The sequence below is a fragment of the Ahaetulla prasina genome, chromosome 1 (assembly GCF_028640845.1).
Source record: "Ahaetulla prasina isolate Xishuangbanna chromosome 1, ASM2864084v1, whole genome shotgun sequence".
NCBI classification, from domain to species: Eukaryota; Metazoa; Chordata; class Lepidosauria; order Squamata; family Colubridae; genus Ahaetulla; species Ahaetulla prasina.
In genome coordinates this window covers 257,740,674-257,757,201 of record NC_080539.1, presented here as the reverse complement: position 1 = coordinate 257,757,201, position 16,528 = coordinate 257,740,674, and the positions used below count along the sequence as shown (strand labels likewise).

The following is a 16,528-nucleotide window of genomic DNA, read 5'->3' as shown; positions in this document are numbered from 1 at the left end:
ATTCTATCTGCCGTAGGAAGCCCACAAGATGGTTCGGGAGGCAAACACCAAGCAAGCGGCCTCAGAGAAGCAGCTGAGGGAGGCGCAAGGGAAGGTGAAGAAATCCATTTCATACATTGCCTTCATCCATACGATCATGGTGACCACAAGCCCATATCTACTAAGCATATCCCAAAGTCCATGAGCCTGACACTGAAAGGGAAGCTTTTAGATATGGGCTCCCCTCATGATCTGGATAGCAAACCTGCTTGTACTAGTTCCCCAACTGTGTGGGGAGTGTGTGTATGCATGCATACAGAAGTTCTGGAGCAGGCTTTTCTTTCAGATGTAAAGGTAGTCGGAGCCACTTGAGTGTAGAATATCTATTGCGGCTCCTTTCTCCTTCCTGGTTGGAGGCAACAGGTTAAAAAGACCATTTTACGTGACAGAGTAGTCCAAGTCAAGCTGTTGCACAGGAGCAGGAATCGAACCATACAAAAAGGGCCGGTGAATGGCGCAGGCTGGTAAGGCCTGTTATTAAGAACAGCCTGTTATTAAGAACACAAAAAGCCTGCAATTACTGCAGGTTCGAGCCCGGCCCAAGGTTGACTCAGCCTTCCATCCTTTATAAGGTAGGTAAAATGAGGACCCAGATTGTTGGGGGGGCAATAAGTTGACTTTGTAAAAAATATACAAATAGAATGAGACTATTGCCTTATACACTGTAAGCCGCCCTGAGTCTTCGGAGAAGGGCGGGGTATAAATGTAAACAAAAACAAAAACAACAAAAAAAAGTGATTCTGAGGTGTATTTTCCAAATGCGTTGTCAACCTGTTGCCTTCATGCTGATAACTGTAACAAAGCCCGAGCCAGTGGGACACGGTTCCTCTCAGTGAATGCTCATGGGAATTTGATGATAAAGCAATAAAAAGAATGCAGTAGGGTTTGTAATAATGTCAGAAAACTAAAAACCAAACAGCTAAACATAAATGCACTGCAATCAAAAAGAGAAATCCTCTAAAGTCAAAAGACCTGAATTTTGCTGAAGCAGGAGACTTGGCTCTAGCTGTCTGAAAACTCGTGTTATTTCACATGTTTTGGGAAATGTTTTCCATGCAATTCTGGCAGTTCCAGTTCAGAAACACATCCTGCTGAGTTTGCTGGGGTTTGCTTCCAAGGAAGGGAGCAGTGGGTAGGCATGAGCAAGGCCATAAATACTGTAGGTGTACCCCTATGGCTTGATACCAGAAAGAGTTCAGAGAGTATTCAGAAGGCAAAGAAAAGATAAGACAAACATGTTCTGCCTGCTGAAATGGAGACCTATTTAGCAGTTGCAGGAAGTCCTCGACTTACAACAGGTTGCTTGAAAAGGCTATTTGTCACCTAGATTCGAAGTTAAAATGTCCACCCTCACATGACTGCATTTTGGGTGCACATCAGTTGGCCTGCATGTATAGCCACATGCAGCATTCTATGATCACCTGACCATGATTTATGACATTTTTGCTGGAAACTGGTGTTTGTTTCCTGTTTGAGGTAAAACAACAACAACAACCCATAACGAACGATGGGTTTGCTTAACTACCATAAGGTAAAGGTAAAGGTTCTCCTCGCACATACGTGCTAGTTGTTGCCAACTCTAGGGGGGCGGTGCTCATCTCCGTTTCAAAGCCGAAGAGCCAGCGCTGTCCGAAGACGTCTCTGTGGTCATGTGGCCGGCATGATTCAACGCCAAAGGCGCACGGAACACTGTTACCTTCCCACCAAGGTGGTCCCTATTTTTTCTACTTGTATTTTTACGTGCTTTCGAAACTGCTAGGTTGGCAGAAGCTGGAACAAGTAACGGGAGCTCACCTGGCAGCACTAGGGATTTGAACCGCTGAGCTGCCGACCTTTCAATCGACAAGCTCAACGTCCTAGCCCCTGAGCCACCACGTCCCTACCATACCAACTACCATACCAACTACCATACCAACTACCATACCAACTACCATGGCATTCACTTAATGGCTGCTTAAAATTGGATGTAACCACGTGATTAATAACCATCACAACAACCATCACAACTTGCTTAACAAAAACCTGTGACTGAAATTACCCACTGAATTATAGCCATAAGTTGAGGACTACCAGTATACATTCAGAAACAATCCATGCAGAAAAAAAAGAAGGACCAAGAAGCATAATGTAGTAAATACATTGCCTCAAGGACCTGGATAAAGCCTAGCTGTTGGATCCATTGTGAGATATCTCTTAATGTCAACATTTTATCCTAATCTTCATCCCCAAACTATCCACAGTAACTGAAGCCAATTAGGTTTCATCCCATTCTCTGGAGGAGCAGAAAATGTCTTTGCTTCCAGCATGAGAAACTTTCAGGTATTTGAAGTGTCTTGTTCAACCAGTTTGTGCAGGAGAGGGGACAAGAGATTAGTGATACATCACTGATACTTCAGCTTCCACAATCCCTTTTTTGATAACTTTAGAAGAACTTGCTGAACTCGAACTTCTTGTATATTCAAAAATTCAAGAGGCACAGCTAAGGATTTTTGAAAAATTTGTAGCTCTGATCTACAGAAAAAAAGCTGCCATTGTAATGTGATTATAGCACCATCTGTTGGCAGAGTTAAAGCAAATCACCTGAAAGATTTTGTGTTCGATGCTTTACCCAACCATGTGAGGTATAGAGATAGTCCTCGACTTACAACCACCATTTCTGTTGCTAAACGAGACAGTTGTAAGTTTGCACCATTTTACAACTTTTCTTGCCACAGTTGTTAAGTGAACCATTACAGTTGTTAAGTTAGTAGCACGGTCGTTAAGTGAATCTTCATTCCCCATTGACTCTGCTTGTTGGAAGGTCGCAAAAGGGGATCAAAAGATCCCAGGACACTGCAACCAGCATAAATACATGCCAGTTACAAGCATCTGAATTTTGATCACATGACCATGGGGATGCTGCAACAGTTGTAGGTGAAAAACAGTCATAAGTCACTTTTCCAGTGCTGTTGTAACTTTGAACAGTCACTAAGCAAACAGTTGTAAGTTGAGGACTACCTGTGGCCGCCTTTGCACGAGCCAGTATTTGTATAAATATTTTTATATTTGCCAGTATTTGTACAAATAAAAATTATGCACCAAGAAAACCAGATATGTAGGTAACTATTATATGCAAATATGTATGTGTCCTTTCCTATTTAGTGCGTTTGGTAGTTATGACGTACAGGGGAAAATCTTTATAAAGCTTATATACTTAACATTTGGGGATTGTGCAAGGAAATAAGAATAAAAACATGTAATTTAAAGGATATAAAGCTAGTAGCTCCTGAACTCAACTTCCTGTTTGCTTTAAAGAAGAGCCATGACTGATTGGCTTCATGAGCCATTAAATATTCTCCTGGACATAATTCTGGGACCAAATCCTTTGCTGATCATTGCTGATGCCTCTTCGTTTCTCGTCAGATTGACATGCTGCAGGCAGAGGTGACAGCCTTGAAGACGCTAGTTATAACGTCAACTCCTTCCTCGCCAAATAGGGAGTTGCACCCACAACTTCAGAGCCCCACCAAAACAGCCTTCAGAAAGGGACATGGACGCAACAAGAGCACCAGTAGCACCAGTGCAATCACAGTTGCTGGCCAGAGTGCACCCCAGGAGTCAGTCAACAGCGAATTCAAAGAGGTGGGTAAATGTGATCGATCTGCGTCTAGCTTGAGGCCCTGGGAGGAAGCAAAATATTATCAGCCATGCTGTGCTGTGTGTGTGATGGGGAAATGCAGTAAAGCCAGGGATCTAATGGAAAAGTCTGTTTTATCTTGCACTTACACAACCTGCTTCATTGCAGGAAGTGTTGAGGAAACTTTCATTGACCTATTTTGATTAATTCCTTGATTCTGGCTGGGTTCTTTTGATATACTAAGTCAGAGTCAAAGAAATAAGCAGTAATTATCATGTATGGCTAGGCATGAATGAGCGTAAATATAACTGGAATCAAACACGAGAAGTCTTGTAGGTTCTAGCCATGTTGAACCAGAGTTCCCAATATAGGATAATTTGGGAATTCTGTGAGTTGCAGTCCCAGTGCATCTGGATTAGATAGGATGGCCACCTTTATGTACCTTCTGGGGTGGGGTATTTGTGCCCAAGGTCTTTTGTGACTGAGGTCGTCTTCTTTCTGTCCCTCTCACACCATTTTCCTTTCTCTCCTTGTCTTTCTCCTCTTTCCCCCTTCTCTCTGCCCTTGTCACCTATCTGTCTTGGTCTCCCATTCCTTAAAGTCTGGGGTACCCACTCTCCTCTCCCTGCTGCTCTGTATCGTCCCTGCGAAGGCAATCCACATCACCTATGAGCCAGGCTGGCGGTTCCTGGCAGCAGACTCTCCTTTCTCCTCTTCTCTCTCGCGGCAGGTAATACCTCTTAGGGTGGGGTGAAGTAGAATAGCTCTGCGACTAAAAAGGTAGGCTCAGATATTTGCTCACAGCAGTGCCAACAAGATTTGCTGGTGAAGATGGTCATAAAATCTGAGGGAAGCTGTACTTCTTCTGTACAGACAGTAAAGAGCCGTGCCCTCACATTTCTTGTTTAGATTCACTGTCCATAGCAGTTGTTGCCGGAAAGGGTGAGACCGCAACATCAAAGCTGCTAAAAAAAATCTTAATACCATGTTTTCCCAAAAATAAGACCCCGTCTTATATTTTTGTGAACCCTGAAATAAGCACTTGGCCTTATTTTCGAGGAGGTCTGATTATTTTGCAGCACGTGGTGCAAGACGGGGCTCCACTTGCCATCTTACCTGATTTCCAGCTCTGTATTCCTAACCCTCACTAGAGAAAATGGCGGGGACCGGCTGTGCATGCGTTTAAATATTTTCAGGGAGGGCTTATTTGGGGGGGAGGGTATTTTAGTGTATGTGCTCAAAAGCTCGATTGGGCTTATTATCCGGGGAGGTCTTATTTTCGGGAAAACTGGGTAGTTGCAATCCCAATCAGTCTGGCTGTGGAGACTGGTTTCACTGATCTTGAGGAAGGATTGGGGGACAAGAAATACTTTTTGGATGCGCTGTTAACACCTTCCTCCTGTTCAGTTTTTTCTTTAACACTAACAGTCATTTTTATGCGTTTTTTTCTCTCTAAATGTTTTTCTCCTTCTCCCATATGGTGCTCTGAGGTGGTTTCCTGGTGAGCAGTCCCTGTAGCTCAAAGCTTGTACATTGTCAGTAGAGACTTTTCCTTCGGGCTGGAAAGCTGCATTCACTGCTACATTCTTTTCATAGTTCTTGGCGTGTTTGTGCTGTGCTTTTAAAAAATATGTATGGACAGGAGAGTAAGAAAAAATGTTCCTCAAAATATTCCAATATTGGAACCTTTTATAAGTTTTTTTTTTTAAAAAAATGCAGCTAGGGATGTCGGCAGTCACTTATTTCTGTCCCAAAGGTGTTTTTTCAAGAAGCAACTGGACTTTCTAGTTTTTCTTTGAAGACGTTTCATTTCTCGTCCGAGAAGCTTCTTTAGCTCTGAGCGAAACGTCTTCAAAGATAAACCAAAAAGTCCAGTTGCCTCTTGAAAAAGCACCTTTGGGACAACCATGACCTGGATGATTGAGAATCTCCACAGACATTCAGTTATTTCTGATTATCATGGTTATGCCTTCTATTGTGGAACTTTCTAGCCCTCTCCAACATTTGGAAGAGAACATGCTGGAAGAGATTGGTGGCTTTCTGAAAACCTGGAGGTACTGCCGGGTTTTGAGGACTGCCTTTATTTAAAGAGGAACCTGGAGGTATCAAAGTTTGAAGATTTTGAGAATTGCTTTTATTTAAAACAGAAGTGGGGAACTACAGCCCCTTTATGACTTGTGGACTTCACTCCCAGAATTCCTGAGGCAGCATGGCTGGCTCAGGAATTCTGGGAGTTGAAGTCCACAAGTCTTGAAAGGGCCATAGTTCCCCACTCCTGATTTAAAACAAAGGTCTCGTCTATAGCTGTGGCAGTTCCGTGGGCCAGGTTGAGAAACCGAAATCCGAAGTTCTTTTCCACAAATCAAATATGAGCTGCTAACTTATTATCTTTGGAAAGGAGAACTCACAAATTTATGGAAGACTGGATGGTCAGTGGCTACCACTGTATACTATGTCCAGTTTTGGAATCAGAAATCCCAAATGTTTAGCAATTGCTAAAAGCAAAATTGGAAGAGGGCTCTGCAATCATATTGGGTTCCCCAAAGGCACCAGTAGACTTTTCTGGGAGTAATCAGCATTCGATTCATCACAGAATATTTAAAATATTTTTTATTCTTAAGGGATGGCTACAAAAACCAAGCAGGTATGTTTTCTCGGTTGGCCCTGCCTGCCTGCTAATGCAAAATCATGGGTGCCCGATCATTTTCACTTGCTTGGTTAAATATTTATTTATTTATATCTTGGCTTACTTACTTGACAGATACATTTGGTGCCACCGCAATTGAAAAGACTCTCTGATCTTGTGAGTCTTCTCCCTGCCATATGGATACATGGCTAGAAGAAAGACTCATTGCAACCCGCCTTTCCTACCTAGCATGCCTTATTTTTGTAACAGTCAGAACCTTCCAGAACATAGAATGCTTCAACTATGAGTTGTTTTTGAAATTGGCCCCTTATTCAACACAACCAAGTAGCCATGCAGTGTTTTGGAAAAGACTCATTTTTTTTTCAACTGGTGAAGGGATGCTTGTTTGCTGGGATCGGAAGGGAATTCCTTTTTGCACACGGTAATCTCCCTATTCAGTGGAACAGAGATTGGGATTTAAAATACATATCACTTGTTTAGAAGAGCTTAACATTCATGTTGTCAATAGTAATAAAGTTATAGGAGAATGTACAGTTGAGCTGTCTAAGGTTTTCCTGCCCTTCTTCTGGACCTGTTGAAAGTAACTGATTTGTCATAAAGAGAAGCAGGAGATTTTGCTGAGGCCCCGCCCTCTTTCACTGACATCCTGCTTGAGTATGAGTGCAGATCACAGTCCATGCGAGGCTGCTTCCCCAAGGAGAAAAGGGAGCTGATCTTCACCTCTGATAGAGCATGTGAGCCCCCTGTATGTTCAAATATTTACAGACTAATAACTGATGTTCCCTTTGGTTACCTTATTGGGGTACTACTATTGTAATCTACTGATGGAGGATATATTGTCTCATGATAATGCTCTCTCTGTCGTGCCCTTTCTGCAGTAACCACAGCAGGAGGCAGAACTGCCTATTGCAGGCGCATAAGTCACATTCTGCTTCCTTGCCTCATCATCTGTCTAATGAATAGGACATACACTAGAACCATGATGGTAAAAGTATGGCACGCATGCCGGAAGTGGCATGCAGAACCATCTCTCCAGGCACGCAAGCCATCGCCCGTTGCTCTTCTGGTCTGCACCGGCCAGCTGGTCTGCATGCACGTGGGAGTGCTAGAAACCGGAAGAGCAGATGCCCAGTGCGCATGCGCACTGGCCACTTGGTCTTCCGGTTTCTGGCGTGCATGCACGCGCAAAGACCAGCTGGTCTTTGATGAAACCGGAAGATTATCTTCTCGGCGCATACATGTGCACTGGGCAATTGCTCTTCCAGTTTCCTGCATGCGCTGGAAACCGGAAGAGCAGCAGCCCATCGCGCGCATGCACACAGGACTGTGGCGCTTCCGGCTTCCGGCACGTGCACGCACACACACGCTCCTGTTTCGGCACTCGGTGTCAAAAAGGTTCGTCAACACTGCACTAGAAGAACATTCCAGTTTTTGAAAAGGAATATCAACTTCTTTCTTCATGCCTGTGTATCTATGTGTGTATGTTTTTCTCTCCCTAGTTTTTTTCAACAGACCTCTGTTTCGTGGTTTTCTGTCGCTGCAGGTGGACTCCATCTTGTTTGCAGAATTTCAGGCTTGGAAGGAGTCTCCAACATTGGATAAATCATGTCCTTTTCTCAAGAGGATTTACCATGAAGATGTAGGCCCTTGCCTGGACTTCACAAAGCATGAAGTCAGTTTAAAGATGAGTTGTTCAGAGATTTCTGAGAGATGAATGTGCTCCTTCCTTGTTGATATGAATTCCTTATGTTTGTTTTCTTTTTTGCAGCTTTCGGAGCTGGTTCAGGCAGCTGTAGAGCAGAACACCCTTACCATTGAACCAGTGGCTACCCAGGCATTGCCGGTAGTGAAGGTGGCAGCCATTGAATGCGGTGGACCAAAGTAAGATCATAACAGCTCTCCAGCTGCCTTTTTTTTTTTTACTCCCCCTCTTCTTCCACAGATGCACCCTGAGTTTTTAACATGCTACATTACCAGTTGCCTTTCCAAAACAAGATCTTCTATTTGATTGTTCACAGAATTTGTTTTTTTGCACCGTTGTGTATCCTTCCTTTCAATTTGTTCTGCTTGGCCCACAAAAATCAGAAGAGGAAGCAAAAGAAGAGAAGGGATCAGTAATAGGAGAATCAGATTACATGAATGTATAAAAGTATAAATATTATTAGCAACAATCAGCAGTTCTAATGGACCTAAATTTAGCTAGAAAGACACTACAAACTTGGGAGCTAAGTGAAAATTGTTTTATGCTGGTGCAAAGTAAGAACTTGACTGAAGGGATGCTTATCTTCCAGGCATGGAAGTCAGACATTAAGGGAGCCTAAGAGATATGATTAAATATTGTTGATGGCTATTCTCAACCACCACTTTGTTTGTGAGAAAATATGATTTGATCTCTACTATTTGTACACAACTCTGAGCAAAGTATTTAAATTGCCTGGAGTTGCCCAGTTGCTTTCTCCCATTAGAGTGCATGGCTGCTAAGGTGGTTCATCTGCTGTGCAATCCCCCCCATTGGCACCAGTGCAAAGTGGCCCACAAGAAGGGGCACTTGGTTACTTCAGACCCAAGTTGTATGATCTGTCTGCTGGGCTCGAAATAATTTATCCTTGAGACAGATATACTCTCTGCCCCATTTAAACTTTAGGAATAGTGCAATCTAGAATTCTGCTACTCTGAGTTTGTTCTTGTCGCTTTCTTGGTAGGTATAGGATGTGCACTGATGATATTACCTAGTTAGGGTAATGAAACATCTGCAAGAAAACAAGCAAGCTCAGAGAACTCCAAAGACCCCTCATAGGATTGTATCCTAAATAATTTAGATGTTAATCTTCCCTCAGCTTGAGCTGTGCTTTCTACACACACACACCGCCATTAGTCCAAGAAGAATGAATATTGTCATTGCTAGCCTAATACTAGTTTCAACTTCTTATTTCTTCTCACAGTGGGTTCCGGTCCCAAATTATAACGTAAGTTATTTTTTTTAAGCCAATGAAACGGTATTTACTCCATTATTAATATGCTACTAACTCAAGTTGTTACTAACAGCTTTGTAATTGGTGCTATCAAATAAATTGTAATCATTCAGGATGCTGACAGCGTACCATATAGGTAATCTTCAATTGCAACTGTCTTTGAAATGGTTTATCTTTATTTCTGCACTGCTGGGTATATAATCCCAGAGGAATATTTTTGTCTACTAACTGTTAACTTTCTCCTGTAATATTAACTTTACTTGGTTTTCTGTGTTGCTGGTTACTTCCCAAATCCTATAGCTGGACTTTTTCAAAGGTCAAATTTTAATGCAAGAAATTTTGAATTGCCTACAGGTGGTTTATTTACAGATAATAGTAATAGTTTCTTTTCTTTTCCCCTTTTAAATTAAATTACTTATAAATTTACAGAAGGAAGAAAGACAAAATGCAACAAATTCAAATATTCTACAGTGCTAATCTTCATAATGATAATTGAGTTCATTTACTATAGAATAGGAAGAGGTGATCGAATGGAGGCAGAATATTTGTAAATGCATCTTTATGATTTTTCCATTTCTTAATATTTTTATTTCTAGCAAGGCCAAATTCCAAACTTTCTGCAACCTCTATAGCAGCAATATGTTTTGAGACTGAATACCCCACATGCACTTTTCAAACAAGCTGCAAATAGCAAGGTTTGAATCAACAAAGTTTGATTCAACAGAAGCACTGGTTAGCCTCCAAGATGAAGAACAAGAAGCAGGAAGGCTGTACAAAGACAAGCATGCTGGGGAATTCTGGGAGTTAAAAAAAACTGGTTTAGATCGTTCACAGGTTTAGCTGATGGAATAGGAAGATCTCCAGCCAGGATATAACAATCCCGATCCATTCTAAGAAGCTGTAAATTGTAAATTGTACTGAATTGAGTTGGGTTGAGTTGAGTTGAACTTATATGCTAATAATTATGCTTAGCTTTATAGCCTTAATATCTTTCAGGATAAATTCATAGTATAGAGAATAACTAAAAATAAATGGCAACATATTGTGAAACCCTTTAATATTGCTAGGATGCAAAAATGAAGGTCTTTTCTTGGGTTTGCATTTTGTGTTTTGTTCCCTTTAGTTAAAGCCTCTAGATAACATCCTGCTAGACTCTTTCTACTCTCACCTCCCTTTTTATAGGAAATGCGCTCTGAGCGGCCTGTCCCGAGCCTGCAAGCATCGCATCAAACTGGGGGATTCTGGGAATTATTACTACATTTCCCCTTCCTGCAGGGCCAGGGTAAGTTCTTATTAGTAATGTGCGTAGCAGAAAATGATATAATCTTTATCTGGACACTATAAATGTGATTACATGCAGAAAAATTGTGTTCAGCTTGCTTGCATTTGTTTTGCCTTGCTCCATGCCTTTTTTAGGTATCTTGCATCTGACGCCGACAGAGTAATCTATCATCTTAAAGACAGAAGAGTTTACTATTGTCTGTGCTATTCACATACCGTATTTTTGCATTATAAGATGCACTTCCCCCCCCCAAAAAAAAAGTGGGTGGAAGTATCTGTGCATCTTATAGAGCGAATGTTGCCAAAGCCCCGCCCATCGTTTTTTGCCTCCAGGCATCCCGTTTATGGCCCATTCCAGGCAGCGGGGATTGTTGCCGCCACCGCCTATCACTGGCAACCTCCTCCGGCAATTGCTCCCAATCCCCTCAACCACCAATCGCTGCCACCGATTGCCGCTGCTGCCTATCGCTGCCGCAAACTAGCGTCTTCAAGGCTATCACCTCTGCCTGCAGCATGTCAATCTGACAAGAAACAAAGATGGGCGGTGGCAATCCCCGCAGCCTGGAACAGCTGATCAGCAGGATTCTAGGAGGCCGATCCAACCACCAATCAGCTGCTTGTGCTAAATCAGGCTGTGATAACGTGCTGAAGGTGACTAGGCTGTTTGCTGTTTGCTACGAGGATGCTAGCCAGATGAATACCGATGGATGCTGGGAGGCAGAGGCAGATTTTTTTTCTCGTTTTCCTCCTCAAAAACTAGGTGTGTCTTATTTGTCCAGAGCGTCTTATAGTGCAAAAAATATGATATACGTTGTCTGTAAATATTTCCAAATATGCTTATAAACAGATGTAATGTTTATTCTCTCTTTCAGATTACAGCTGTCTGCAACTTCTTCACTTATATTCGGTACATCCAGCAGGGACTGGTGAGACAAGATGGTAAGAATTCCCCTCTTTTTCTCTCTTTGAGATGTTGAAGTTGGACTTTTCCCTTTGTAGCTAATTCACAAGATGCACAACCAATTTACTTGATTATAAATGGGACCACCAAATCATTCCAAGCATTTTGGACATTTCATAAGGGAACATTCCAGAGGCAATTATTTCCCGCCCTTGTAAATGTTACCCAAAGCAGGTAGAAAAGAAAGGTAATCTAGCTGAACTAATGTGTTCAGCTACATTACCTGAACTAATCTAGTTCTAGGTAATCTAATGCAGGGGTTACCAACCTTGGCAACTTTAAGCCTGGAGGACTTCAGCTCCCAGAATTCCCCAACCAGCTTTGCTGGCTGGGGTATTCTGGGAGTTGAAGTCCTCCAGGCTTAAAATTGCCAAGGTTGGAGACCCCTGATCTAATGTGTAATGGATTGAAAAGTTCATGTGCATAAAACCAAACCCCAAACTCCAGAAATAAGTTCAAGAAGGTATATGTGATGTTAAGATCCAAGTTGGGATTTGAACTTTGTAGAATTTGGACCATTTTTAGGATAGCATATTAATTAAAAGTGGGTAGGTTTTCAACATACAAATGCCTTCCATTCAGTGAGAAGATAAATATATGGTTGTCCTGGGTAGAAGGAATGATCTTGTGAACAGGAGGAAGAGCCCCAACTAAGATGCTTGGATAAAAGAAATCTGAATCCAGAGCAGAAATGTAATTTGAGAAAATGGAGGGCTGATGGTGGTGGAAAAAGAAAATATCATATTGTTAAGCAAAGGACAATAGTAACACCCTTCCCCCCCCTCCCCCGCCTTTTGGTCCATAGAGAAATAGCCATTATTGTAGGGCAAGGATCTTGCTTTTGTGTTTGTGGAACACAGATGTAACACATCAATTCCTCTACCTTCATATTTTATCAAGATTTCTTGCTAAAATATTAAGTGGCTTTTCCAACAAGGAGGGATAGATTCCTCAAATGATTCTCGTGACGCCTGATCATTTGGCCATGCTGGCTGAGCTGATGAGTGTTTTGCTCAGGAGAGCACTACATTGGGGAAGCTAGCATCAAGCAAACAAACATTTGCCTTCTGCTACAATGATTTCTCATTTGCTTCTCTGTTTAATCTCTCTCTTTTCCTTTGATCCACAGTGGAATTGATGTATTGGGAAGTCATGAGGCTTCGGAAGGAAATGTCCATTGCTAAACTGGGCTTCTATCCCAGCGAGATGTAAATGGAAGATGATGATCAGGAAGGATTTTTGCTTTCAGTTATTCTGTGGACACCCAGAAAATTGATGACAGAATGTCTGCTCATATTCAAGACGGAGCAATATTAATTGAAAATGTAAGAAGCACATTCTGTTGAGTGACAGCTTCAGTTTCTTGAGAGCACCTACTCTAGGCATTTTTACCCAGTGAATATGAGCTCTCTGGCACTATGGAATGAGGCCATGTTGGAACTCCTTCCTTTTTTCTATGCATTCCTCCTCAGACAGTATGTAATATTCTACTTAAAAGCCACTCTATATACACACATATATAAATATATAAAAACATATTCCTGAGGCCTCGGCTGGACCTTGGGCTCATTATCTGCTTGCCACTCTGAAATCTTAAGTGCTGTTGATCATTGCTGCATAATCGGTAGATAGATAAACTACTGCTCCAGCTTTCCAAAGGCATGCACCTGCTGAAAAGGCCTTCCTTGAGAGCCGCAAGGTGCAGATTCCTCCAGTATTTCTTAGAGCTTGAAAGAGTAGTCGGGAAAGGTTTTGCTTTTGTTTCTGATTGTAGCTCAGGGTTTTCCTTTGAGGGATTCACGGACCCTTTGCCACACTCTGTACGCTGATATTAAAGCCACTTCTGATCAAAACCCTAATCACGATGGAAGGATGGGGAAATGATTTAATGGCTAGCCACTCGTAACTGATAGACTTCTTTTTTATACCACAGACATTCTAGAACACGCTCTTCCCACCTGAAATCGTTTCTCTCAAGGCTTCTTCAACTGTGCTTAGTTGCATTCAACATACTAGTCACGGACCCATTGCCATGATCTTCCTTAGCCCACATTTCTGCTGTACTCCTGGTTCTCATTTAGAGGCTTGCATCTGGCTATGCATTTTCTAAACTTAAGCCCTCCCTCCCCCTCTTTATTCACATCCAAAGATTGACCTCAGAGACTGAATTTTCTAGCAAGTCATTAGAAAGTACATACATTCTGCAGTTTTTAAAAAGTGGGGGCTATTTGGATTTAATTAGTGAAACTTCAGTTTTGATGCTACAGTATTGATGAGGATCTCTCTTTTTATTGTACTTTAGGGTATACTAAAAGTTGATATTGAATTTTTAATTCAAATATCTAGATGACCTGTTGAGAGTTAATAAAATGAAAATGCCTCTCATTTTCTTTGGTTAAAGAAGGAAACAGCTTTTCCTTTGGGATAATATTTTGAAACTTCTGAGATGAGAACAGCTGATACAGGCTTCCTAAAAGACATAATTTCCCTTCGTAGCCATTCCCTCTTACTTTCAGACCGAGTGATCTAGTTGGTGGTTACTGATTGCGGAAGGCACTTGCTATTTCAGTTTCCATCCATGAATAATGACAATGAAAATCAGGGTTTTGTTGGTAATCCATGAATTCACAAAGCCTCTACAAACAGAGTTTCCTGCTTGGAGGAATTCAGCCAATCAATTCAGTCTATGTTACTAAGAGATTGTTCCATTGGTTCCATTGGGCATGTATACCTGGTTGGCAGCAGAATTTTGCATACATTGTGGCTTCCTTTTGTCTCCTTATGATTGCACCCTCGTCCTGGATCTGTGTGGACTTTACCAGATTTTCAGCACTTATCATCACAAGAGGAAGAAGCCAGAACATGACACAGTGCCTAGAGGTTATCAACATTGGTGGGGCTGTTGGGATTATGTTCTGAATGCGATGTGAAGCCACGTCTGACAGAGTTGCCTATAATAGCTGAATTGGAACCTACCATTTCCATTCTTGGGGAAGTAATGTTTTCTTCAGTTTAAGAAGTGAAATTAATAGCTTGGCTTCACTAATATGTTGTGTTTATGAGCAATATAGCAAGCACTCTTTGGGGTTTTCTGGAAGTTATTGACTTGGGAGTGTTTGATAGTATTGCATATCAAACAGTATTTTCTTGTCCAAGTTGTTGGAATGGAACTGAAGATGCCCCACTGCTTTGTTGTTCACTATCCCCCGGGTACTATCCTAATCATTTATAGTACCACTTGAGGGCTAAAGACACAGCAGTCAGGAACTCTTCTCTTGAAGGATGTATTTGGGAAATATGCTGTTGAAATTACGTAATCAGGAGAACAAGTAGTAACACACCCTTTTCCTGCTATAAGATTTCTGTGCATCACCTGCACCAAGATGCATCCATCTTGTGGATAAGCCAGAGTTTTAGAATTGCTTCTTTTACAACAGAGATTTCTGCCTTTGTAATCTCACCTCTCAGACACCTAAAATGATGAACTATGTGAGTATATGAAGAACGAACGATCTTTTGGGCCAGAGATGCAGTTAGTCATGTAAGCATCTTGCAAAGACTGCAGAATGAAATTGTCAAAGCAGGCCTTAAATCTATTCATACTCAGTGGTGAGCATGTATCGGATTGCTTTTCTATTGAGCTAAAACCAGAAGTGAAATGGTTTCTAGCAACATTTGCTTCAAGCATATTGACTTCTGCAACTTCGCCTACAAGGTGGTTCAGGAATTGACCTATTAAGGATGTGCCTCAGAGCATTTTGATATTCAATCACCTTTCCACAGCCTGGTGTCCTCCAGATGGGTTAACTGAGAACTCTAGTCCAGCTCATCTGGAAAACAGCAAGAAGGTGGAGGGTGCACTAAGGCACTGTGATAGGCAAGCAAATGATTAATGATGGTGAAGGACAACTGAAGAGATCCTTGTAGAAATGGTGACTGCCGTATGAGAAAGTCCAGTTAGTTCATTGAAAGGAGATTTAGCATTGTTTTGAGTACAAAATGAACTGTTGTGAAGAAGGATATCCTCTGAAATTTCACCTGCAAAAAGTATTTCTCACACCAAATTCACTGCAAAGGCTTCCAATTTATGTCACATTGGCTGGAGGTTTTGCACTGTTGTTATTTACTTATCAATATCTGGTCCTATAAGAGATGAAGGAAATGATTAGATCAAGATGGCTTTGCTAGCTGCCAGTTTTCCCAAATTACAAGAATTGGTTGCCTAAAAAAATGTATATTACACCAGCTTTGAATCTTTTTTTTTTTTTGGTTCACATTTATACCCCACCCTTCTCCGAAGACTCAGGGCGGCTTACAATGTATAAGGCAATGGTTTTCTCCTGGTTGCATCATTATCTCTTCCTTTCTTCTGGTTGCATCATTATCTCTTCCTTTCTTCTGTGTTCCTATTCTAATAAGATATGCTGATTTCTATTTAATAAATAGACTCCAGTGTTGACATGAAGCTGGTTCTTATTGCCATTGGACTGATTTCTTTTGAAGTCTGCATGTATTCCAGTGATAAAATAAACAAGGCTTTACAAGCAGTATTGATTGTGTATATATTAGTGTTGGAGTTTGAATTGCTATTAATTTTACTGCCTTACCAAAGAGACATCATTATGGCAAACATTTTTCCATACAATCACCAGCACCAGGACCCAACTCAGATCACCTAAATAACGAACTCAAAATTGCACCCAAAAAGAGCCTTGGCCTAAAAGTCAGCAGTATCTCCATTGGGGTCAGAATGACCCATCAGTTGGAATCATGACACATTAACCATGGAAAGGATGCATTTACTGTTCAAATGGAGACATCAAAGACACCTAGTTCCAGAGCCCAAAACAATCCCTTTTGGCTTGCATAGTTAGTTCACAGTAAGACAAACCACCATGGAACGAAGTAGAAACAGTACCCATAGGTATGTCATGACAATACCTTGACCATATTCTTTATTTTAGCCTAAAATATTTATTTATTTATTTATTTATTTATTTATTTATTTATTT

The 16,528-nt window shown here is 41.4% G+C and overlaps 1 protein-coding gene across 12 annotated transcripts in view; it reads left to right on the top strand.

Moving 5' to 3' along the window:
* Positions 1 to 16,060, top strand: part of RAB3IL1 (RAB3A interacting protein like 1) — a 36,169-nt gene extending 20,109 nt beyond the window's left edge. For 3 of the 12 annotated variants that reach the window (XM_058155765.1, XM_058155690.1, XM_058155773.1), the window contains 9 exons: positions 17 to 94; positions 3,442 to 3,660; positions 4,257 to 4,385; positions 7,846 to 7,974; positions 8,071 to 8,183; positions 9,245 to 9,268; positions 10,457 to 10,556; positions 11,428 to 11,494; positions 12,646 to 16,060. In XM_058155765.1, the coding sequence (XP_058011748.1) occupies positions 29 to 94; positions 3,442 to 3,660; positions 4,257 to 4,385; positions 7,846 to 7,974; positions 8,071 to 8,183; positions 9,245 to 9,268; positions 10,457 to 10,556; positions 11,428 to 11,494; positions 12,646 to 12,728 (930 nt within the window). In that variant the 5' untranslated portion in view covers positions 17 to 28 and the 3' untranslated portion in view covers positions 12,729 to 16,060. The remainder of the gene's footprint in view (positions 1 to 16; positions 95 to 3,441; positions 3,661 to 4,256; positions 4,386 to 7,845; positions 7,975 to 8,070; positions 8,184 to 9,244; positions 9,269 to 10,456; positions 10,557 to 11,427; positions 11,495 to 12,645) is intronic. The other 9 variants (XR_009151978.1, XR_009151975.1, XM_058155705.1 and 6 more) reach the window with 9 other exon arrangements.
* The last annotated feature ends 468 nt before the right edge of the window (positions 16,061 to 16,528 follow it).